The 25644-nt window shown below is 39.2% G+C and overlaps 1 protein-coding gene across 7 annotated transcripts in view; it reads left to right on the top strand.

The window, feature by feature from the left end:
• LOC117157886 (protein O-mannosyl-transferase TMTC1) overlaps positions 1–25644 on the top strand; it is a 278211-nt gene that overhangs the window by 151212 nt on the left and 101355 nt on the right. For all 7 annotated transcript variants that reach the window (XM_076625790.1, XM_076625788.1, XM_076625789.1 and 4 more), the window contains exons 4-6: positions 9327–9458; positions 11159–11231; positions 17377–17480. In XM_076625790.1, the coding sequence (XP_076481905.1) occupies positions 9327–9458; positions 11159–11231; positions 17377–17480 (309 nt within the window). The remainder of the gene's footprint in view (positions 1–9326; positions 9459–11158; positions 11232–17376; positions 17481–25644) is intronic.

The raw sequence follows: 25644 nt of genomic DNA, 5'->3' as shown, positions 1-25644 counted from the left end.
ATAGTCCTGATCCAGTGATAATTACTTTTCGTCCACCTGCTTCGTTATAATTGCGTTTTGCTTACTCGTAGTTAAGTTGAATGAAGGGAAACGAAGTTGAATTTAGTATAAGAAAGTTCCCTAATTTATTGCACATGCTCTCTACCGAATGTAATAATTAGATTGCAGATTTCTATGCGTACGAAATTTAAAGATATCGTACGAGTATCGGTGGCGATACTTAACAGATGAAACTGGGCTTCTACCTTTATCATTTTCTTAAAAATCCATCATTCAACGATAACGATTCCTTGCTTTGTCTATTAGTAACTGTCGCATTGTCGTATTACAAATTCGTCGTTGTTGAAACGTCAAATCCAGCAAAGGACACTCCAGCGAAACATTCACAGACGTCAGCCAGTGAAAATCCGTATTAAAAGAATAACAAAAGTGATCCTCTCATTTCCTACGTTCTATTCTGTTTGTTCTTGCGTTCAGGTTGCGAGTAACCAAATAAGATAGCGTGCCAGAGACCGTAATACAGCCATAATTTCATAGAACCATAGAACTTACCAGGTGTGCAGATACGTACGTATGTACGTCAGCGACGTCGAGCGTCGCTAACGGTCGGGACGACGCCAATCTGACGTTGAAACAGCGGCCCATTTATTCTCATGAGCGACTAGGCGGTGTGTGGAAATTATAAACTAAACTAATTTACTCCCTCGGGCCCCGAAGCGTCAGCCAACTATAGCGTATGCTGGCTGGTTGATCGCTTCCGAGCGTTTCTCATCCTCTCTAACTTTCCCCCTTTGGTCGTTTATATCGATCCTTAAACGTGAAAATATAAAGTGCTTACGAGCACGATCCCGCGAACTTACCGCGGAAATCTTTTTATCGTCGGTGTAAGAGGATTGCGGACTTATGTATGGTAAGCGATGTAACGGCTAGTTCGTCGCTCGACTTCGGGCACTTGGAGGGGGTCGTTTGACTTACCTGACTCCCGTCATCCCGTATATTAAAGCGTTCTTCTGAAGTTGAAGCTTTCTTTTTGTTCTTTTTAGGGATTGTGTCTTCTGCCTTGTTTTTCGGGAATACGAGGACATAGATTGAAAGAAGAGTATTTTTAAGAGATTTTTAACATCAGACTGTGGTAGCGATAGACTGTGATTGATAAGCGGATGGGTCGACAACTGCGCTGAGAACCTAACATCGAAAAGTTAATTTCAATTAATAACGATAATGTGAAACTGAATACGTACACAGATTTGTGGATGTATACGGTTGTAGACACTTCTTACGAATATACTCGTTGGCACTATCATGAAATCGATATTACGACCATCGTAATTACGTTGTCGCGTCTCGTTTAAGTGTCAATGAACCGATCGAGCAAAAGATCATTGAAAGAACACAGCGCGTTAAAAATAGTTTAACACGGTCACATCCTTAGTTTCGCTTTCGCAAAACTCGTAACATTTTTATCAGACATCGGATGCGACCGGTTTTTCAAATCGAGACCTCCGCCGTGAGAACGTTATCCAACGAAAGCAACAGCGGCCTGTTCGGTGAAATGAATTTCGACGCCGGACGGCTACGTAATTAAACTTGAACCTTTCGCGGGGCAACACGGGCCTGTTTGAAATGAGGGGAAAAACCAGCTCGTATTGCAATCGATCGCGGCGCTCTCGACGTCGAGCGAATGCGCGTTTTTTCCCCCTCGATGGAAATAAGAGAAACAAATATCGAGATAGCGGCGCGAGCCGTGTAAAATACGCGGTATATCGAGAGAAGCGAAGGTGCATAACTCGTAAACGGCGAGGTAAATGGCTGCTCTGTTTAAATGACCGTTGAAACAGGTCAGTGTGTCAACCCTCGGGCTTTTAGGTAATGAATCTCGAATGAATATTTGTATTAAAAAAGGGGCGGACGCGCGGAAGGGGGTGAAAGAGTAAGAGGAAGAATACGAAACGTTTGCGAACAAACGTTTATTGTTCGAAATCAGTGACATCGTTCGTCGAATTACTCAAACGTATTCGACTGTTAGCGAACGTTACAATAGCGCCGAATGCTTGGATCGTTGTATCGGCCTTTTTCTTCGTCCACAGTTTTACAGGAATAATCGATTAACTGTTCGTTGAGCGTTAAAGTAAACGCGGTTTAACGGTGAATTTTAATTTTGAAGAAACCGATACTTTTGCTTTGGTACTTGGATTACCGTTTCGAATTATTTCTTGCGAGAGAAATGTATATGGATATTATTTGTATACAAAAGCGATCATCGAAATCTGTTCTTTTTCGCCGTGTATCGATCTTAATTTTTTATCGAATCGTAAAATTCAAAGCTGTACGATCCATCGCAAAAGTCTCGTGATTCTATTCGTGGAACGTTCCAAGCCAGCAAATACCCAGGAAGGAGGATAGCGTTTGGAAAAACTTTTGGAACGAAAAGTAAAGCCATCGTTGAGTCGATCGATTGACAGCTGGATGCTTGGATAAAGCGGTTGTCTCGGAATCCACGGGATCCATTCGTCCGCTTTTCCATTTCCCTTTGGTTTAGCCCGTCCTTTCAGTGACGATACTTTTCCTTATCCGCGTAATTGCCACCTTTTAAATCCGTCGATTCGGAACGAATCTCCTTTTCCACGGCTGCTTATGCAGCATTATGCATACTTGCCAAGAAATTAAGTGGCTAACGATTTACGTTGATCGCACTCTTCCATCGAGTTCTTCGCTTTCTCCATTTATTACTCTGCTATTTCGTCGACGTTTTTTAACCATTCAAACCTCTCGCCATAGTTAGACACAGCAATACCATAAAGATTGATCATTTGGACTGCATTTGAGAATAAAATAAATATTTACGCAAGCTCGAAGTAATTTAATCGCGAAATGTACTATTGGGTTGGCAACTAAGTGATTGCGGATTTTGTCATCAGGTGGTAATGGAAAAATCCGCAATCACTTAGTTGTCAACCCAATAGCTACGAGGATGTTTATGCAAGATCGCCCTTTTACGAGCACAGTGAAGAAAGTGGAACCCGAGCAAAGATACACGTACTAACGTTTCACGACCTAAATATTCTAACGACTAATCTATATTACTTTGGATATTTTACGTATTTTTGCGTACTATGTATACTCTATGCGTTCTTGTAACTAAACTTTCCGTAAATGCACAAAAATACGTAGTAACTGATAGTTGCGATAGAAATTTGATGGAAATTCGATGTGACAGTCGGATGTGTAAAGCACGAAGAGGAAAAGTGAACTAAGCTACATTTTTTTCTAAATTGATCATGAGTTTATAGCATTAATTTATTCCAATAAACTGTATTGGTCTGGTAGTATGAGAATGGAGGGATTCGTGTTGCTCGAATCAGTGCCAGATAACTTAACGGAATCAGTCGTGCAATGAATATTTTGTGGTCGCATCTATTTTAGATAGCGAATTACTCAGCTTCTTGAGTATTGGGGTTAAACTACTTTTACTCTCAAGGCTTCAGATATGTATATTAACTAGCTTTTCTCCTCAAGTATAGGAAAATAGTTCACTTTGCATAAAATTAATACGCGATATCGTATGACTACATTATTTACCCTATGTGTATGTATTTCAGTCCTATACACGTATATATACGAGCATAATATCTTGAATATTTTACAAAATGCGCAAGATAATTCCAAGAAACGTCTGTACGTACGTTCGATACGAATGCTTAATATACGATGCCCCGATTCTCATGCAATCTTTATCTGTTCCATTCGACTTAAAATAAATAAGTTTGAGCAAAATCCTTCTACTTTAAGAACATAATAACATTAAAACGTGGATCGAATTATACGTGTTCGTGTGATAAAACGTCTATCGTCGTTAAAAAATTCGAATTATTAAGCTATTCGTCAAACATGAGCGATCTGGGCGGAACTTTTAAATCACTCACAATTAAGCAGTTCACCAATCCCCTCGAAGAAAGAACCGTCCATTTTAAGTACGAACAGCTGCATTCATTAGCTCGATGAATCCATTTTTGAACACAGAGCATGGCCCGATAAATCGTAAGATCAACGACCTTTCGCCCGTTTAAATTGTTATCTCGTTTGGTCATTCGTTCCTTTAATCGAACTTACAATTTATGAAACGCCGTTGTTTTTTCCATTTCAATTTCTTTCCACGGTGATAATTACCGGCCGAATATCCAATAAGTAATAATTTCTGCGCGTAATCCTCCGTTTTCAGGCGCGAGCATACGACCATACTGTTTTTGCCGTCTCAGACGGAACTCGGCACTCCGCCTCGTTACGACAACCGTTCATTAATCTTACTTACCGAGCTTTGATGTAAATTGTAAGAAATGCCGCGTCGCTCTGCTCTGGACGTTCTCGCCGTTTTTACCACCCCATGGTTTGCGCTTTTACCTCCCGGTGGGCTTGTTCCGCGTTAACCCCATCCTTCGAAATCTGGTGCCATTTCGCTTTTAGACAATTCGTTGCTGAAACTTGAGTGTACCTAGATGAGAACGTAGCCGAAGAACGTGATGTTTCCTTCTTTAGGTAGATTGGAAGATATTTGGATGGAAGTCGACCTATTCATTCGTTAGACGGCGTTGTTAGCGTTAAATAATTTGATAACGCGAATGATTCGTAAACGATGAAATTATCGATTTCATTTGACATTCAGTTACTCGACAGGATTGGGAATAAAATTTTATTCCAATTCGTTGTTCGCTTGTTCCTTAGGTATTTTGCCCATCTAATTTCACTGTTTCGTTTGTTAGGCGAGAGAGAAGTTTATTCTCCCGAATATCTATTTGTGTCAATTAGCAACAATTACCATATGCGTTCGTCTTATACATGTGATCAAACGTCTTTCCAAATCTTCTTTATCAAATTTTTCGAACGACCCTATGAAAGATTTATTCGTTTTAGCTAACAGATAATAAATGTATTTACTATCTCCTTAGTGGTTATTCCAAATAAGACTTGCAAATAGACGATACAGAATAAAAATAGTTGAACAAAGAATACGAAATGTCATAGTAAAGCGAGTTCTACGAAGTTTATCAGGATACTGGTGCGCAGTACGAACTAAGTTTCATTTTTACTTCTCCGATCCAAAAATATAACGCATTAAAAGCTTGAAACACGACAAACATTGAATTTTAAGAGTATTTGACCTGGACATGGAGAATAATTGTAATAACAATTCCAGTCCGAGATATGGAACGAAATGAATAAATCCGAATTGAACCGATGAAAAGTATAAACGAGAGAGGGAATTTAAATGATCGTTTAATTTACCGTGAAATGCGAGAAGAGGAAGCTATCTGGATCTGGTGAATTTCAATTTCGTTTCGGCGGAGGAAAACGTGTATTTTCAAACTTCTCGAACGCGTAATTGCTACTATCGATATATATATATATATACATCCCTTTATTGTCCCTTTCTCGTTTCTTTCTCGCTTTTTTCTATTCCCCTTGCTCCTCGTCCCGTTAAAAACAAAATTATCTTTCACATTCGTTCAGAACCTCCTCGCCTGCTTTGCTATCCGACCTTCTCGAAGTTTGCATGCCGATGCCGCGCTTCAAAGATATCCTAATTTAATTTCAAGAAGTTGAAATAGTTCTCGGCGAACTGTAGCTTCTCCCAGCAAGATGAAAAAAGGAAACAGAAAGAAGAAAAGAAACGACCGACGAGTTTCTCAACGCCATTGTTATCGACGATATATCTTTAACTTTCCTCTACTCCGGCTCGAAAGGTAACATTCCAGGGAGCTGTCACTTTACATTGACAAGTCACGAACTTTCTTAATAACAATTTACCTTGAGTAAAGGTTGAAACATCTTTCTGGTTAGTTGTACGTAGTAAGATCGAACGCTCGAACGTTACGTACGCTGTTTTTCTTATTTTCAAAGGAAATATATGTATCGTTTAATCTCTGCCGGTTTCGCATTCGTATATCTTTACCTCTTTTCTTTGTACTTTCGAATAATCCTTCTTCGAGTATGATATTTTTGCCGGTCGTTCCTCTCTTTTGCAATTTAAATGCAAATTCGAATTATCTCGATGAAAGCAGGCGAAATGAAATTTTTTCGAACGTTTAAATTCCTTAAGGGTTTATATCGCGATATTTCAGTTCGAGTTCAGGTTAGTCAGAGAGAAATTACAATTTTACGACTATTAATTTCGCAAAAATATCGACAGAAGGTATGGATTTAAATCCAAATTTAACACGGGCTCGTTTTTCCGCAACGGGGTTTCATTATTCGTCGTACGTATCGAATTACGAGGCGTTTCGCCACATTTTCTTCGTCTATATTTTTTCCTACTTTCCAGCGATCGTCCAGCCAGGCACAATGCAATCTAAATGTATCTCGCGAAGAATGAATATAATTGTTCCTTGCGGTGCCATGATTCAAAGATAGCTTAAGTTTATTATACCTTCTAATGATCCTCGTTAATTTTTCTCAGGAACGCGTTATTAACTCCGCGAGCGATCTTTTAATTTGGACGTTTTTCAACCGTCATTTCATTTAGATCGACCCTTCAGACTGGTAAGTAAATTTTTTAATAGTGGCTCTAGAAAGTCGCGTTCTAAATTTCGCGTCGCGTGGAAGAATCTTTAAATACGAGCCACCGTTTCTGCAACTTTTGTGCTTCTTATTGCATTCGTTTGGTTTTGTCACGGTTCGAATCTGGCGATGTGTTTTTTTCTCGCATTAATCAGGTTGAGGGACCAAAGTCGAAGTACGATCGGTGTATTTAGTACTTTTAGAGTAACTTATTTTTTTCATTAATACCATCGAGATGAATTTTTCACTTAACGATGATCACAGTAATAATATAATAATACAGATTATAATGTGCACAAATTTGAAAAAACTATAGGCGAAGTATAATTTACATTTATAAGATAAAGATGGTGTATTATCGAAGACGTTCTTATTTCGGGGGACTTCTCACCAACAAAACGTAATTCAACGTTATTTATAAAATTAATATTGTCTACACAGACTCTGTGCATATATTTTGTCACGCGGTGTATAATTTCCAAGGTTTTCCTCTTTCTTGCTTAATACGATTGCGTGTAACGTTTTGATGATGGAGCGATATTTTCGAGTTATTTTTTGTTTTACACTCAAGACAAAATTGAAGGGCACTCAGTATCATACGAGGAGTCGAACGGAATGTATCGAGAGGTTCAGAGAAATAAAATTAAGGTCGCTTAGTCAAACGAATACATCGAGAAATACTATAAAGTCGAGCCGAATTATAATTTGAAATATGTTAATATTGTAATATGTAAATATGCCTGTTAATTCAGTGTTACAATCATTTAAAATACCTCTGTTATCCTAATCGAAACAGGGAAACGAGTGATTCGTGGTGTCGACTATCAAAATCCTAGCGATGATTTACTCTCGCTGACGCGTTTCCTCGCGATCGCGTCTCTCCGCGAACGGTCGTAACTATATATAAAATATAATAAAGGCCGTGTCGGTTAAGATGATGCAGCTGATACATTACGATCTAGGATTCTATCTAACAATGAAAATTTTAGTAAATAATGTGAATACAAAATTTGAAACAAGGTGTATTAAAAAGATAAAATAAAATATATTAAAATATCGTGTGAATCTAAGCTGTCATATTTTTGAAATTTTAATAACTGTATGACAAAGTCATGGATTTTGTTTGTTTGATTCGTTGATCTAGTAGTCTTAGAGTGGCTCGAAGCATAAGTTGTTTGCAGCCATATTGCAAACGTCGCCTTATCCATATAAAGTATACGAAAAGACAAAATATGTAAGCAGAAGCTTAGTCTACTGCCACGACCCAACCAGTGTTTACCCAAACAAAGCGCAAATCCTCCTGTATATAAGTTTTCCTTGTTGGACGTGTTATTACGTATTCTTGGCTTATAGGGTAAGTTGTTATTAGACATCGAAAACAGGAACCAAAGGAAAGGATGGAGTAAATATTTTTGATAATTACTATCGCGGTAGCCATTACTAGGTAATTGGCTATTTACGTAAACTACGCGCGATCATTATGCTAATGAACTTAATCACGTTAATCGAATGGCAGAATCTTATAGAAAATCACGTATATGTAATTTGTAAATTGCAATACATTAAAATATTCAATCGATCAAATTTTGATGAATTAATTATACGAACTTTCTGAGGTCGAGACTTCCTTTTGAACATTTTGCTATTTGTTTATACATTTGATACATTTTAAACATTTTAGCGCACTGTCGTATACGAGTTTTGAGAATTAACTGAAAACTCAGGTTTCCGGTTAAAATAATGCAGTGAAACATAGTGATTAACTACGGTATATAACAAATGGAATTAAAAGGTACCTCAGTTGCACATTGCGTACTCTCCATTTCAGCGAGAGTTAACCGCTGCTATTTGAAATTGAGAGAAATAGAGGAATAAACATTGTATACCCGATCAAACAGTGGTTCATCGTTTAATAATATTAACCAGGAAACCAACTCTTTTTTCTCTTTCTACCAATTCTCTCGTTATATACTGGTATTTTAATTCTTTTGCAGTGTTCTACGCGAGAATCTGAGACAAATTAAGTAGAATTTTATAAATATCGTATTTTAAATGGCATTATTAGCCTGTAAATGTTCATACAAGTTTGGAGATACAACTAATGGAGATAATCATAATTAGAATAAAAATTTCGCTAAAAGTCTGTAATTAAGACACAAGATTAGGATCGATGTTGGACTTTTTTTTGCAGAGTTATTGAATGAAAGTTGCCTAAGTTAAATTCATTATTAGATTGCAAATATTTACGTAAATCTATGTTCTTATGAATATAGCTAAATAAATGCAATCTAATCGACAATTTCTTTCATTCGCTACATATTACTAGAACGAGTGCTATACTTTGGGTATTTTTGGACCTCTCAATTCTCCATGAGTGCATGGACATTGAGAATCTAGTCATCACACGTAAAGCAATCGTTTAATATAATTTTTAATTCTATTTCCTGTATTCGATGTCAAAATGCAAGAACTCTTCAATCGTTCACTCTGAATTCTCCGTCACTTCGTTTCCCCGTCAAAGGAATAAGATGAAAATTGAAAATTTTCGTAAGTTTCAAGATGCAGCAATATTTAATATAACAATATTTCGAATGTATTTTTAAGCCGGATCGAGGCTGTAGCTTCGCTTTCGAATTTTACATTAAAGTGCTCAGCTTTTTATATCAGGAAACTTTGATGGTCACTGTGGAACTTCCTGTTACACAATTCCATCTTAACGACCGGATTCTATCCTAAACGCATCAAATGAAATTTTTTCTCGTTTCGTGTTCCAGGCAGCAGACGGCTTACGTGTGGAGCAGCGTGTGCTTGGGGGCGCTGTCGATGCTTGCCAAGGAAACCGGCATTACTGTTTTGCCTCTAAACCTTCTTTACGACCTTTGTCGCTCCTGGCATTCAATCAAGAGGTAAGCGTTTAAGTCTCACGCTCGCCGACCAGTTTGGAAACGCGACACGTAACTCACGTCGATAAATCCTGAAATAAGGAGTAACATTGTGTCTTGCTCGTAGCTTGCGCGACTTTACGCGACCCTTTGCCACTTCTCAACCCACGATTTCTTCGTTTATAACGAGAATTGCAGTGAGTCGAGGGTGGATTTCATGCCGGTAGGATAATACGGCGTAGCTTCGACTTAGACCCTCGCTTTTCTGAGAATCGAAATACTCGAAAGCCTTCGCTGCATCGAGATTCACAGAAGGACGAACGATACCTCGCTTCATCCTACAATTTCTCATGTAATTATCGATCAATGCGTCTAAATTTTATCGTATTCCTTTTGCAAATCAATGCTACTTTCGTGTATTTATAGGTCAAATCAAAGACGAAGACATTGTTTACTTTAATCACACGTCTGAATTTTCCCTGAGAACTATTAACACTTTGACTGCCACGCCGAAATCACATGATTCGCTCAGGACGCTACGGGAGTATTTTTATTATTCAAAGCATATAATGGCAAAATAATAATAAATTGACGATGCGAGACAACATTCTTCCCCAATGGACCGTTTATCTTATTGGTGGTCACGGGTGACCACCGTGGCGCCTTGGTAACAATTGATAGCGACATATTATAACAAGGCTTGGTTTATTTCAACCAACCATTCGCATTCGTTATTTCGTCGTAAGCAAAACGTCCAGAATATATTGTTGAAACGTGTAGAAGATATTAGTAAACGGTATTTGCTCATTCTACATATAATAGTAAGGTATGTGTACACTTCTAACTTCAATTATACGATTGTAAAGCAGCATTTACAATTATTTTCTAAAGTGTGTTTATAATAATATTCGTAGATTACCCCTGAAAGATATGGATGCAAACACAGAGCACCGTTAGATGCAGGATTCGTTCTCATTTTTTTTTTTTTTTATTGATGTTCTAATATAAATGTTTAATCGTTCAATGGGGCACTTTTTATTTCAAGGTATCTTCTATTTATCGGTTATATTCAAAATGACCTAAATCTCAATTTTCATATAATTTTTACAATTGTAAGAAGTTCAAGCGCTCAGGCCATCGGTGACCACCGTGGCGTCACAGGAGAAACCGTGTCCGGTCATATATCACTAAAGTGTCAGTCAAAGTGTTAAAACTCGATAAGAAACGAGTAGGGACGAGCGTGAAGAAAATTGCCTTCGACAATAAAATATAAAAATCGCGCGACACCATATGCAATATGTAATACGAATATCGTGGATCCTCCTTTGCATACATTCGGAGAATAGGATTTATATCCGCAAGATTTGCGTTAATAGAGGACTCTGGCTATCGGAGTTAAACAAAGACAATCCGATGCTCGACCGTAAAATAGCGAAATCGGATTAACTGTTTACAACGGATTATGCGGGGCCAGCGTATTTGAATAACTGCGCTTCGAGGCACGCAAATGAGGGCCGCTAAATTCATGAGTTACTCGAAACTTTAACTAAATGGAAGACGCTTGGCTTGATTAAACGTAATTTCCGAAATAGAGGAAAGATAAGGAGCAACGAAAAGTATTTGGCTGATGTCGATTCGATCATGGAACGAGCAATATCTGGAAGGTTGGAGTTTTTTCCACGATAACGACAAAGTTCGCTGAATGCTTTGTTTCTTCGTTTCAGGTCTATTTTCGAGGCCAGATGGAACGACGACTCGAGACACTTTTCTCGTCGGGCTGCGGCGCTGCTTGTTTCGGTGAGTTCAATATGTATGTTCGAAATTAAATTAGATTAAAAACACGTTCCTGTTCCTAAGTATAACAGTTATTGATTATTGTAGGGACGATTAATTGGAATTGTGTACTGTTCGTGCAAGATGCTGATCGAAGGGTTTTAGGATTGACAATTATATATCGATACTGTGAAAATCTGAACCTAAATTTTATTGATAAAATTTGAAGTCGATTGTTACGGTTAGGAAATCGCAAGAAACCTACGTCTAGAAATATTAGAGACAAAAGTATGGCAAATGCGAGACTCGAGAAGCCCACAATCGTCGCCAATCATGTCATTTTTAACACGGTTACTCGCCTATTGAAATCAGATTTCATAGCTATCAGATGGACAAGTCAACCAGCTTCTCCGATGACAACGAGAGAAAGACATGGCAATAAGGCCCATTGCGCAGCCACGAATACCATACAGGGAATAGAATCGAATCCTCTTAACGTGTCGCACGTGGTCACTCGTGCGCGGAAGCCCTGCATGATTTTCCGACGAGCAAGGGACGCGCGTATTTTACCCAATGGCAATGTCGTTATCGTATTACCCGCAATGTTTAAACTCGTGTCGGGCAGGAACGAATAAAGAGATCGTGCTTGGTCTACGTATCCGCGTCTATCCATTTATCTTGTTTCACGAACTCGTTCACCTTGTGCTTCGAGACATCGTTCAGGAAATTCCTGACCATAGCAGAGAGGACAATAATGAAATTGAAACGCAACACCGGCTGAGATCGATATCGGTGGGGTTCGGGGCGTTCTGCGGCAAATTTATACCATCGTTTACATGGAATTATCCATTTGTGTAATGGCTAATTGACTGTTCAAATACCTGTAGCCTCTATACACTTGCACTAAATATCTTGTATATCAGATTTGGTTCAAACTAGTCACGTTTCGTGATACTTTCAATGAAATTTCAAAATTCGTTACACGACACACACAATATGCGTATTTATCATAGTTGTGCATATCTGGAATAGTAAAGTAGCAACGCAGGGCTCAAAGATATATAATTGGAGACGAGACAAGTGGTCTCGATCATCGATAAGACTGGAAACTGCGTTTTGTAGTATTTGCGAACGCACTCGGATCCGCGTCGTTAATTTTTAACGATCGATATCTTCCGTTTTTATCGTCAGACCGTCGAGATGTTAGCAGCGTCTCGTCGGCTTAAGTAAGTTTAACGATCGTTAACGCAGATATACTCGACGATGCCGAGAGTTCACTTTTACGATCGCGTAAGATAAACTCGCTTCCCTCGAATTGTGTTGGCCAACCCACGGAAACTACTTAGGCTGTTCCAGCCTGACGTAAAGCGATCGTGGCTTTCGAGGACTTACGATGAAATACGAGACAGAGAGGTGGTAGCAACGGGGTAGTTATGATTGCGCAGATGCCATTTATCAACTTGCGTTTTCTTTCTCTTCTGCGTTCTCTAGCAGACTTGGCTTTCCACGGGAACGTTTTTTAAAATTGTAACTTCTATGGAAGTATTCGCTAGTAAATAGGAAACAGTAATTGATCTTGTAATATTTCTTCTGCTTGTAATTAGTTAAACTTGCGCAGTGTTTAAGTAAGTATCGCGTTGAAAGTTTTAGACAACAACGATATCTGACTAACGAGCGATTTTTGCCAGGATCTAAGAGAGACGCTTCAATTTTTGTCCGTATTTTAACTCTTCTCGTAATTCGCGTGATTTTTATCGTATCTACGAGGTTATGGACGTGTACCAAGTATTGCCGAACCGATGGAAAGTCGTGTGTACGCACAGCGCGTAGTTCTACCAAACGGGATTCCGAGTTATGCTAATTTATGTGAAGAAATCAGGGAGGTGTGTGGTCACAACCCTCGTGCAGGGTCTCGCGTACGCACTTCACTGGCTTTCCATCCTCTTCGTTCCTGCCACCTATTGCCACTTACACGTCTAAAGGTATGTTCTTTCCGACAGGGTTACTTGACGTTCTTCTTCCCCTCAGCAACACTGAATTTCAAGGCCGTAAAATTTGCTGATCTTTATGAGGTGGACCCCTGGGTGGATTTCGTGTTATAGGGGTGTTTGGTGATTCCAGAACGTTCTATCGTTTCGAGCTACCTTCGTAGAAATTTTTCCAAGTTCTTCATCTCCTACAGAATCAGATTTTTATCGTTCAAACATTGTCCATTAGTTATACGTTATATAGAGAGCAACAGGAATTGCAAGAATTTAGTGTAATTAATAATAGAGAAAATTTAATAAGAGTTTTCATAAAGCAAAGAACAGTGTAAATATAAAAATGACTTGTTTGGCGCCAGCTTGTGTTTGTAGCGGTAGAAAAATTCTTTGGTATTTCAAAGAAAGAAACTATATGTATGGAACCAACAATCAAATTGTCGACCTTTAAAATAGTAAAACAGCGATAGATTTTCATCGTCAGTTTGCAAAGTACAAAATTTCTTGTATTCTTAATAAAAGCTAAGTATACGTACCAGATGTACCAGAATTACAGCTTACAAATCAAAACATATAAACAAAAATTCTCTATCAATTTGGTCAAGTTGAATCAAAATATACGTACGAACTTACTTTATTCGGTCTCAGTGATAAAATGTATATCATACAGGAATATAATTGTTGAGATATGTATAATTTTCTGTGCTGGACTGGGTTAAATGCGTAGTAGAGATACTTGTATGTGAATATCAGTGTGTGAAAGTATGTGTGTGTGTGCAGCGTCTCGAAAATAAAGGAATGTAAACTGTTCAGTCGGTTAACAGTCGGGTATAGAAGAAAGTGCTGAGACGCGTGCAAGTGTGTATCGATGAATATATAAGAAATCGTCCATGAAATAAATATATTATTATTTTAATATTAATCCTCAGTATATATGTAGTGTTCCTATAACATTATTTGGGCTTCAAAGATCCACAATTTTCAACAATAATCTTCCTTTGCTTTACTCAAAGAAGTCGTGTGAAAACGTTGAGAAGTCAAAGAACTCGAGCGTCGTTACTCGTAATTAAATTCTTCGTTCAATAATTTCAGTGCATCAACAATTATCGATACGCGTACAGGTACATATTGGCTTTGGTCGAACGGTATTTACTTTCGGTTAGAACGGAACGCATGATTCTCTACAACGGTAACAGTCGTAATCGATAACACAATGCATTAGAGATGCTCGCTGTTGACTGACTGGTTCTATACGAGTATGTCTATTGTTACTTAATTGGTTTGTCGCTTAAATCTTAGATCTATGCTTTGTATTATCTTAAAGCTGTGGACGTAATTATAATTCCGTGTAACCGAGTTAACGTGGCTGCAAACTGCTTTCGTTTGCAAACAATAGGAACGTTTAATTAACAGATTCCAAAATAGAATGCCCGATAGAAGATCTAGGAACGTGATGACGCGTTTACGAAAGCCGCAGCGTACCTTTGATAGTTCTCACAGGAAAATTAATTACACGTGTAATCAGCAACTTTGTGCGTACGTGTACGGTGTTCGGCGTATAACGCTGCGCTTTGTTATCCAAATTAATCTGGAATAATGTATTCGTGGAAGAGGGAAGCGGAGTCCTGATCGCTGGCCCATTAACAGTCAACTGAAAGTTCTCTCCGACTATTGGGAGAAATCGTACGTTTCTTGCCTCCGACTATCGGCACGTGGTTCGCCATTTGAAACACCAAACGATCCACGATCTGCGAATGCTCTATGAATGACCGCGGATGTGATCGATTTGACTGTCGAGTGATTCTGTCTCCGATCGTCGAGACGGAACGTTCGATTTCAAAGCTGGGACGATTCTAGCCTTGTTAAATTCGGCCGAACGTCCAACAAGGTGCAAGTGGCTGTAAAAATACGCGTGCTGATTAGTTTTCACCGAACGGGAAAGAAGATCAATCAGTAGACTCGTTAGATACCCTCGCGTGTGAGCGTGAGGCGCGCCTTTAACGAAGAGGCAATGAACGATACTTGAAGAGAATGAAAGCAGCGTTACACCAAGTGTTACGATCGTCGAATGAAATTTTTCCGAATGAAAAATAGCCTCTTACGTTCCAATTACTCGCTTGCCATCAAATTATTTTCGAAAATCACGTTGTTGTTGGAACGAAACAAGTATCTTGGAATCCTACATCGTAGATAAGAAATAGACGGTTCTAAAACCTTTGATAATCAATTAATTCCGTACGTTTATGCCTCTCCGTTACATACAATATAATTATATAATATAACGTGTATTTCTAAACGATATTTGATTTCCACCTGACGTCTTTTCCAGCGCGCAACTAGATGTTATCCAATCGTCACACCAAATTTCATCATAGCTGAAGAAAAAATAAAACGGGAATCGATCGAACGTAAAAATACACGACGGAGCGCGTTGGTCTCGTGAGAAATATATTCCCGGGTGTGCAGGAAGAGGTTATAATACCACCCCAGGCATTCCCGGAAGACTAACAAGAGGGAATTCCGGCGGGAACGCGGTCCAGCGACGTTCCGCGCGCGTCGGATATTTACCGAAATTGAATTTCTGTCTCGTTCCTGGCGTTCGTGGCGTGGGTCAGCGAGCCCCTTAGCGACGTAACACGATATATTCTCGCTGTGTCCAAGGACGAAGACGTCAGTGGCCAACGAAACGAGGGGTGACGTGGAACGAGAGTTGTTCGACATCGAAACGTCGACGTGGGACGTGTATCGAGTACACGTACGTAACGGCGGCTTCGTTGATCGCAGAAGAATATGAATACCTTGGATTGGCAGACATTGTCCGGCTCTAGAACCCTTCTAGAATCCACTCGTTTTCTATCTATACCAAGAACACGCCGGACATGCAGGATGGAGGATTCTGGCGAAGACAGAAAGAGAAAGGGTTGATGGGAACCGTCTACGTGGTGAAGTTGGAGGGTAAGGCGTAAAGAGCGATCTCCATCGAAGAGGATGGGTTGGCCTGGCTATCGGAATAGCGAACTGGCGCCGGACGTGACAGAAATGCGACCAAAGAACGCGTGTGTCGTTCTACTACGTAAACGCCATGACGACGTCTCGTTCTATACCATTGGCATCCGATCGGAATGTTGTCTGCTATATTTTGACGTATTGCGATGGAAGATCGATTTTTGGCTACGAGATATGTATGGTAGAGACGGAGATATTTAAAGGAAAGATAGATATACGTGTATGATCAAATGCTTCTAGTTCGATTGTAAATTTGATTTATCTTCTCAACGGTAATTTTTCTGCGAAGCTGTACGTTAACGAGATTAAGTTTTCAGCGTGGTGTTAGCGTAAATCTGTGATTCGTAATTGCAACGCGATCGAACCGAGATGTGTAATATCATCGATATTCCAGTTAAAGTACAGAAAAATACTTCTTTGCAACGTTATATGTTACATATTGCACATACGCTCTGGTACAAAAGCCTCGGGTCAGCTTTCATTTTTAAGCAGGTTTCAGTACTTGGTATAAATTGAGAATCACGAAGCACGCAACTAAGTCGGGTAGTGTATTTCCGCGTAAGATTTTTAAATCGAGGCTTTTCCTGTTTTCCGTTTTCCAAGCTAGCGAATGAAACCTTCCAATGCTTCTAGCAGTGTAGCGAGTCATTGAGCCGCAAGTTGAGAGCCTCTTCCAGAGAAGGCTAGTAAGTAGCACTTCCGCAATCTGGATTCCCTTTTGTTTTACTCTCATTCATCTTTCGAGTCGCGTAAACGGCAGGCAAAAGGTTCGCGTTTTAGGGCCGCGTAAATCTTGGAGAAACAATTCGTTGAAAATTCGGACGAGATTAAATCGATAGTGTAATCGGATCGATGAAATCGGTAAACATTGAATATTTCATTCGATTCTGGCTCTAACTTTAACGAGGACTGCAGTGATTGATGTAAGTAGATACACGCGAATACAGAATAGAGTTATCACTTTTTCATGTTAGTCTGGCATTGATGTCGCTTGAAGATTCGTCTATGATAAAAAAATATATTATATCGAAGTTAGCTTTTTATAGAAGTATTTGAACAACTTTACTAGGATCTATGTGTTTTGAACGTAGACGAAAGGAGAAAAAATCGTAAAGTAAATACGCGTTACTCGAAACAATTAAACACGCAACGATTGTTAAAGGACTTTTTTTTGTTCGCAGTTTGGTGTGCTGCTGGTGGTACGTCTGGCTCTTCTTCACGGTACTCTGCCCAAGTTCTCGCCGCAGGATAATCCGGCAGCTTTTCATCCCTGTTTCCACGTCAGGTGAGTATCCACATAAGTCCTTTATGTTACATGAGTCGTAACAAGGAATCCTATTACGATGTTTCAAAACTCATACCACCTGCGGACATGCGGAAACCGTATACGGTTGTTGTCTAGCTCGGGATGTAGCAAGCAGTATCGTGTAAACACGAAATCAAAATGACCAACAATCAAACGTGTTTACTACTTTGATCTTACTATACGCGTTTACGTTCCCCTTTTAGCAGCTGTTTGTTGTACGTTCAATTGGAGAATTCAATTAATTTTATTAGAATCTAATTCTTGTCCCTTTGAAGCTTTGCTTTTATATTTAAACTCTGTCTTAAAGATTAAATCGCCTTTTGGTAATTGCTATTATACATTTTTACATTTGATTTTAGAATCAAATACGCGTTTACCCTCTTTATAAAATATTAATAACGTTAATCGTATACACTATCGATTAAAGTAAACTAACGTAACGACTGAACAAATGTTATCCGATTCATATAAAAACATTGCGAATTTGTCATCTATTCCATTTTAGAACACGTATTGAATTTTAGCCGTCAAGCGACATAAAAGTCAGAAAATCAACAAAAAATGGGCTTATCATATTTTTTCCGTGTAATCTTCATATTCGTAAAAATTGTTTATGATTGTTCAAACGCTGAGAAGCTGTAGCTTCTCTGTTTTAACCAATGAAACAGTTACCCCGGGGCCAACCACACAGAATGTCACGTCAAACTATGTTTCCTACAGGATATCCTTTGCTCGTGAAGGATATCTCTCCGTTTCCCAGTTTCCCGGATAGAGGCCATCGTTTATACCGTGTCGCTGCTTTCAGGCTGACCCGAATCTACGATAGTGCTCGAGTTAAAACGCCCGGCTTTTTCCTCTTTGTGTCGCGCTTCCAGCGATATCTCAAACTTCCGAATTCTTCGCCAATGAACATTTCTCTCGACTCGTCCCGGTTAAACCGACCGATTCGCCCTCCACTTTTCCAGCTGTTTACCTCTGATTCGGACACAGGTGGGACGAGCTTAGAAACACAAAGGCAAATCAAGCCAGTAGTTAGCTGCATCGTGAAAGAGCCGATGCTCGCGCAGCTTTTAAAAATATTTCTCGATCGAATTACGAACAGCAAACGTACTCTCGTTTGCAACAGTCTGAAAGAGCGTCCTTTCAATTTCCAATCGTTCCTTGCAACATCTTGTAAAATTGGCCTGCGTTTACTCTAATACAAAACTGTCCCTTGGGCACCCCCCGTTTCGATTTTCGAATGTACGTACAAATGTGAACATTCAAGGACGAACGTCTCGAAATGTGAATATTCTTCGATATCGCATATTTTTGCAAGTTTTACGATATTCCTATCGCTTCCTATTGATTTTTACAATTAATACGATACGTTTCCTGTATGGTATTATTATATAAAATATTTATGCACGTATGTGCAATGTCAATTTCGTACTGTGGTAACGAAGGAAACGCACTGTCTAGATAACAGAACGTTCGAATATCAGAATGTTCTGACGGTAGAATGTTTGTACAGTAGGTACTCTGATACTGGAGATTCTAGCGTGTTCCTAATGACAGTGCTGGATTACATCAGGATTTATCCATACATTAGATATAGGTACGATCAATTGTTGTTACAGCTAACAGTGACTATATCTCTGTATTTTGGCTACCTCATTGATACGAAATGTGACACTGGCACAGATAGTTCTTCCTGTTAATACGATACTTCTGTCACGATCATATCTATTTTAAACTCAAACAGTTTCTCATCATTAGTAAACGGACTTTGTTGCATCGAAACACCAATCCTAGGATAATCGTATGATACTTTTCAATCAAATTTTGTAGATTTCTCATACTGGTCTAGAAATTCTAACATATTAATAGACTTTTCGTTAATATCCCTTGAAAATCTAAAAAAAAAAAAAAATTACTGCTTTTATCTTCGGAGATTTAAAAAAACAGGTAATAGACTACAAGTACTGTGCAAGAACATTTCATTAGTTGATCTTTATTAGTGTAGGATCTTATACTGCAGTTAATTTATTTACAATAAATGGATTATACAGATGCTGATAAAACAGGAAAATTTGGTTATTTAACCCCTTAACCTACGATTTACGTTTGAGAATTTTAGGCCGAAAACGTAAACAAGCTATCATATATTACATTATACAGTGTGGTTGGTAACTGGTGGTACAAGCGCAAAGGGGGTGATTCTACGCGAAAAAAGAAGTCGAAAATATAGAATAAATATTTTTCCTTCGAGGCTTTGTTTTCGAGAAAATCGACTTTGAATTTTCGCTCGGTACGCGTGCACTTTATCACGTCTCGTTATAACGGATCTCACTGTAGACCGTTGTCTCGATGGAAAAATTAAAAAGAAAAAAAATTAAAAAGAAAATTTTTATTCTATATTTTCGACTTCTTCTTTCGCGTAGAATCACCCCCTTTCCGCTTGTACCACCAGTTACCAACCACCCTGTATATTATATTTGGCCCGATCATCGTACTACCGGCTATGACCGTAATGTTTACGTTTGGCCCGATCATCGTACTGCGGGCTGTGCCCGTAGTTATAGGTTAAGGGGTTAACGTGAACTAATCACAATAACGTACTACTATTTAGACAACTAAATAGTAGTGCCACGTAGTAGATTCGTATGTGCCACTGGGTGGCCTCAGCATCTTCCGTTTTTCGTTTTATCCTTCTTTGTTCCGCACCAACGCTTCCTTTTCCTTTCATTCTCCTTCATTCAGCGAATTGCAGCTTAGAAATTTACGGACATCGTCCATTACCACGAATCGATCAACCATACCCAACGAATTAATTCTAAGATTCTCGCGCCGCTGTTACGGGCACTCGAAATGAGAAACCGAAGGTCCCTTTTATAGGATTTTTTACTACAATTAGTTTATTTACAATAGATTAAACAGATGTTGGTTAAACGGGAAACGTTGGTTATTTAACGTGAACTAAATACAATGACGTATTATAATTAAGACAACTAAATAGTTGATTTGCAACTCTCGTCACTACGGATCCAACGCTCTCTCTCACGCGGACCACACTCTCCCGACAACGCTAGCAACATATCTCCCTGACTTCTCGATTCACACACTCTGGCTTCTCAACTAACACTGTTAATTCGTTTTTTCCCCTTAGCATCCCTTTGTCTTTTGTCTGAGCCCCACCACGCACGTGTTCCGCAACCGCACGTGGCCAGGGTCACGCAGGCCTTTTCCACGTAACTATTCGATCGAAGGATCGACGATACATTGATGGGCCTGTCGGCACTTTGGCTTTCTCGCGATATTGTTTATGGTTCACCCGATATCTCTTAGGCATTTCGTCCACGATACCACGATAGAAATATATAATACAATTGATACGAAATATTCGAACGACGCAATACATTTTCTTATTTTTTTCCGTAAGAAATCGTCGATTATCTGATTGTACCAGAATCGCAAAGCTACATTCTACAGAAACGCAGGAACGCTGGCGCGAATCTAGCCCGCCCTGAAGGTTAGCTCTGTGTAGGCTTGAACGATCGTAAATTCTACGAAACGGTGGTACTTCCGGCCAAATTATACATCTCATAAAGTATTCCCGGCCGGTTCCTCGAAGCAAGGCAGAAAGTATTTCGCATAATATCTTTTCGAGCCACGCGGCAGAAAAGGTGGATCGGGGAAGGGGAAGAGGGCGATACGAACCCTTCTGTCGGGGTTCGATCCGTCGCGACTGTGAGAGAGAAGAAGAAAGAAGAAGGATGAAGCACGCGGTACCAGTGAGGAGGAAAAACGAATAAATACGGGAGCAGAGTTCGAAAGAGAAGGAGAAACCGGGACCGGTTCCGATACGCTGATACGGCGGAACGATGCGAAAAGAACGGCACAATATTTCAATATGCTAAAATTATCGAGCGTTTCCTCCGGCTGTACTTTTGCTAAGTAAAGCTTCCAACTCTCTGCTTCTCGCTCCTCGCATCGACAGTTAACGAGGATTCCTTCAACGTACTGTGGATTTTCACGGATCGATTCGAAGCGATTCTGAAAGAATATAACATAGAGGAGTAGCAGGATGGAAAGTATTTATGATTCTGTTCGCTGAATAATCGAAAATCGACGGATTTGTTTTTTCCGAATGATTTAATTTTCTGCTAGTACTAAAATCGCTCTAACGTACTGATAGCAGGAAAACGTATTTTCCTGTAAAAAAAAAAAAAAAAAAGAGGGAGAAACTATCAAAACTACCCTTACTCTGCCCAACGTGTTTGCACGTAGCTTAACGCTAAATTATTCACATCATACGCAGCGAAATCGTTAAGCCAAACAACACATCCAGCAACCGTCACATTCAAATTCCACATTCGGTTCATGAAATGTATCTACCGTTGAAAATCCCCGGAACACACCGGAAATGTATCAACTGAGCCGCGTTAACCTAGGACAGGCTGCACGCGATATTTATTACCGGTCGACATCAACACCTATTTATAACATCAGCGTCAGAACTGCAGGATCAAAAAACGGCCAATCTGCGTATCAACTCCGGTATCGCGTTATCGGAACGAATGGTCATTCGTTATTGTCGCGCGACGCGATTCCCAATACATATACGCGATCGGGCAAAAACGAGGACACGAAATCGAAAACGGTGAACAGCGTACTGGACGCTTCTATTCGGTTCTATTCCTCGAATAATACAATAATTCTTCCGTGGACAGGGTGGCAGGAAGCAGGGACGTTCCGGCGTAACGTGGTGGAACGCGAGTTCCAGGGCGAAAAGGAAGTGCACCGCGTCATATCGAGATATCGAAATGGAGCGTTACATCGGGACCGGTCCTATTTTCTCGTCCGCGTAAACCACCGGGACATATTCCTTTCTCGTGGCGCGATAGCTACTCGGGTCCAGTCGATATCGTCGGTCTTCGGGGAGATAGCGAAATCGGCTTCGCCGGACATGCTCGTCGAACCGTAAAATCGAGTCGTATATTTCGGTATTTTTTCGCCGCGATTTCGAGACGAGAAAGCGAGACACGTCACTTTCCTGGTTTCTGCCTTCTCACGGTGTGTTACGTGCTTAGATGGAATAATTTAGTGTCATGATGGTAATATTTGAGGCCACGGCTAGACGAGCGTTGGACCGGCGCTGCATTGCAGAAATCTACCCACACACGATCGTTTTACGCGTAACACCCAGTCTGAAAGGAACCCGCGTTCTTTTTGATGTTTGCTTGTCGATTCGAAGATTCGTCGACATAAAAACTTTACGAATTTTGATATTGGCATCTGGTAAGAAATCAAACGGGGAAAGATCTTCGTTACTTGTATTATCTCTGCTTATCCGTGCTTATCTCGTCCATACTCATCCCAGTTTCTTTACTTTTTCGATAACTTACCAGCTGAACTTTCGCAAATGCTAAATATATTTTTAGGCAGTATTTTTGTAAAATTTTAATCGTATCAAAAGATAAGGAACATTTTTGTCATATTGTGTTTTTGTACCGTGGCTTGTAATAAATGTAACAATGGCAATAAGTAAAGGAGCAATGAAACCGTATAAACAGAAGTCCTCCAGCAAGTCGAAACATACAGTTAGCACGCGTGTACCGAACAGATTCTCTAAATTGTTCTTCTCGAAAACGGAGTCTCATATGGGAAAGCTTTATTCTACTTTTTCAACTTACTTTTTCACGAGACGATTTCACGATTGCAAAACCACCGCGTACGCCTATAGATTTCGCACTGGCTTTTCCACACGATCCCCTGTTCTCCTTTCGAGGATTCCAGGCACTTGCTGGCCTCATATGTATGGCACACATGGTAGGGCGCTAGCCGACACGTGTCTCGGGAATGACGGTGCAAGTCGTGGAAATTCGAGCGTGATATTTCGTTTTCCAGCCGTCCGTTAATATCGCGCGACCTAGAAAGATTTGCGAAATTACTTCCCCGCCGTGGAGCGGATGGATGGGATCTAGCTGCCACGGCGAACAGCGGTCGCGACATTTTTTAGGCCAAAGAAGCTTCTCTGCGTGTCATCTGTGCCGTAGGTCGTAATTTATCGGTCGTAACAAAGAATTTTGAAAAAGTAATTCTAAGTAATTCGAAACGGTCGAACTGACTATTCTTAAAAATGATCTATTTTAAGATATATTCGATTTACTGTCGAATGGGAATTAATCGGTTCTATAAAAAAAGCTGCATAACGTTGTATGAGACTCTAACTTCGTAATGTAATTAGATATAGTTCTCCTGTGATATAATAACAAATATAGCAATCGTGTAGTATGATGAACGTTTCGTTGAACTAAATTGAATCGTATTGAACGAACGTATTTGAAATATTAGGATATTCTTTTACTTTTTAAAAAAAAAAGACAAGCATAGAGTCATTTTTGTTGAAAGCTTTCAATTGTATCGGATATTTTGTTTTAATGAGTGGCTTTATAGAATGCACTTCAAAACTATACGTCGATTCGAATAATTTTGACGAATGTCTTATAAACTTTGATTATTCAATCAGGTATTCTATTGCGATGAATTGAGAAATTATATGGAGTGTTTTAAAATCACTGGAATATGTTTCTTTTGAAATAAATGTACAATTGAATAATGGAACGTCGTTTTCTATTCTGTAGAAATAAAATCTCAAAATGCAGCTTTTTAAACGCTTTGTGAACGAAAGATATAAAGACCTGGCGCATGCCAGCATATTAATCGTCCATATATATTCAAAGCGTATAATTTTAATGCTTCCTTATTGAAAAACAAAACATTATTGGATATACGTTTATTAAATATAAAACGTTCCTATCATCGAGCCTTGTTACTGTCTAATTAAACGAATTCTGCAATATTATACTCCCTGCGAATTCTGCATGTTGTCCAAAGTATTTCAAAACGAAATGAAACATTTGAGAGGATAAAAAATTCAGTAGAAAATAGAGTGAATTATGTCGCGTTTAACGTAGCATATATTTCATGAATTTATCAGAAAGTTTGATAAATTCATCAAATGACTTCGGTGTTACATTCCGATCTGAGTTAGAGAAATTATTTAAAAATCCCATTCAAATTAATTCAAGAAACCTAGAACTCCTTCATACACTTGGTTTAAAATATTCGTCCAAATTTCTTTATTATTCGTTAAGTCGCTTCACTTTAAATAATTCGGAACACTTTACTGATGCAAAACTGTTATTTTATCGTATTAAAAACGTACTTTCGAAGATGTTGCGATTCTCTCGATTATTCCTTGTGAAGATTTACACGTCGTTTCCCCCTGACACGTTGAAAAAGACTGAAATGTGTGTATGAAATAGAAGTAAATTGGCAAAAACATTAGAACGTAAGTATCACGTTTTAAGGAACGAGCGCGATTTAAGGCTAAGCGATGGTGTCGAGCAAAGTGGCTGAGGCAATGTGAATTTTGTTACCACCGCTTATTTTCGCAAAATGCTGCAATTATAGCTTTATTGTGGTATGCGCGGCACTATAATTTCAGACGAGGCAAGTTGAACCATGCTCCACGTTATTCTCTCTCGTGTCCTAAATGACGGCATCGATGAATATTCCTTCAGAAAAGGAGCAGCACCCACGAAATTAAACTCGATATTTATTACAGGTATCGCAATTTCGAACAATTTCTCCTTTTCGTGGCATAAATTAACGACACATATTTAGAGAAACTTTATGTGAAATATTCGAAAGCGTAATTTGCTTTTGCAAAGTTGTTTCATTGTGAAATAGTTGTTAACGATTATGTATACTTCGTTATATACGTAAACGAAACTAGTATTGCATATCATAATAATGCAATTTATATTGAAATATATTTCACATCTCCGCAATATTTCTTGCCGTATAACAATATACGTCGTATCGGTAAATCATCGGGTTACACGTTTTACAATTCATGATGTATCCAACACGAGAACCCACGATGGAATTTGACAATAATCGCGACCAAATTGTAAATCGCGAAAGAGCAAATTCAAGAAGATCGGAGACGGCTGAAACGGGGTGCAAATGTCGAATCAGAAGGCTCGAGATCGTTTTAATGGCCGTGTTACAGCAGTGTCGTTTATCCATTTTTACGTCGATTAATTTCACACCAATCCACTTTGTGTTACGTGTCTTATTACAAGGTGCGTCA

The sequence above is a fragment of the Bombus vancouverensis genome, chromosome 2 (genome assembly GCF_051014615.1).
Source record: "Bombus vancouverensis nearcticus chromosome 2, iyBomVanc1_principal, whole genome shotgun sequence".
Classification (NCBI taxonomy): domain Eukaryota; kingdom Metazoa; phylum Arthropoda; class Insecta; order Hymenoptera; family Apidae; genus Bombus; species Bombus vancouverensis.
The sequence above is the reverse complement of the archived record's forward strand: the minus strand, read 5'-3'. Positions and strand labels throughout refer to the sequence as shown.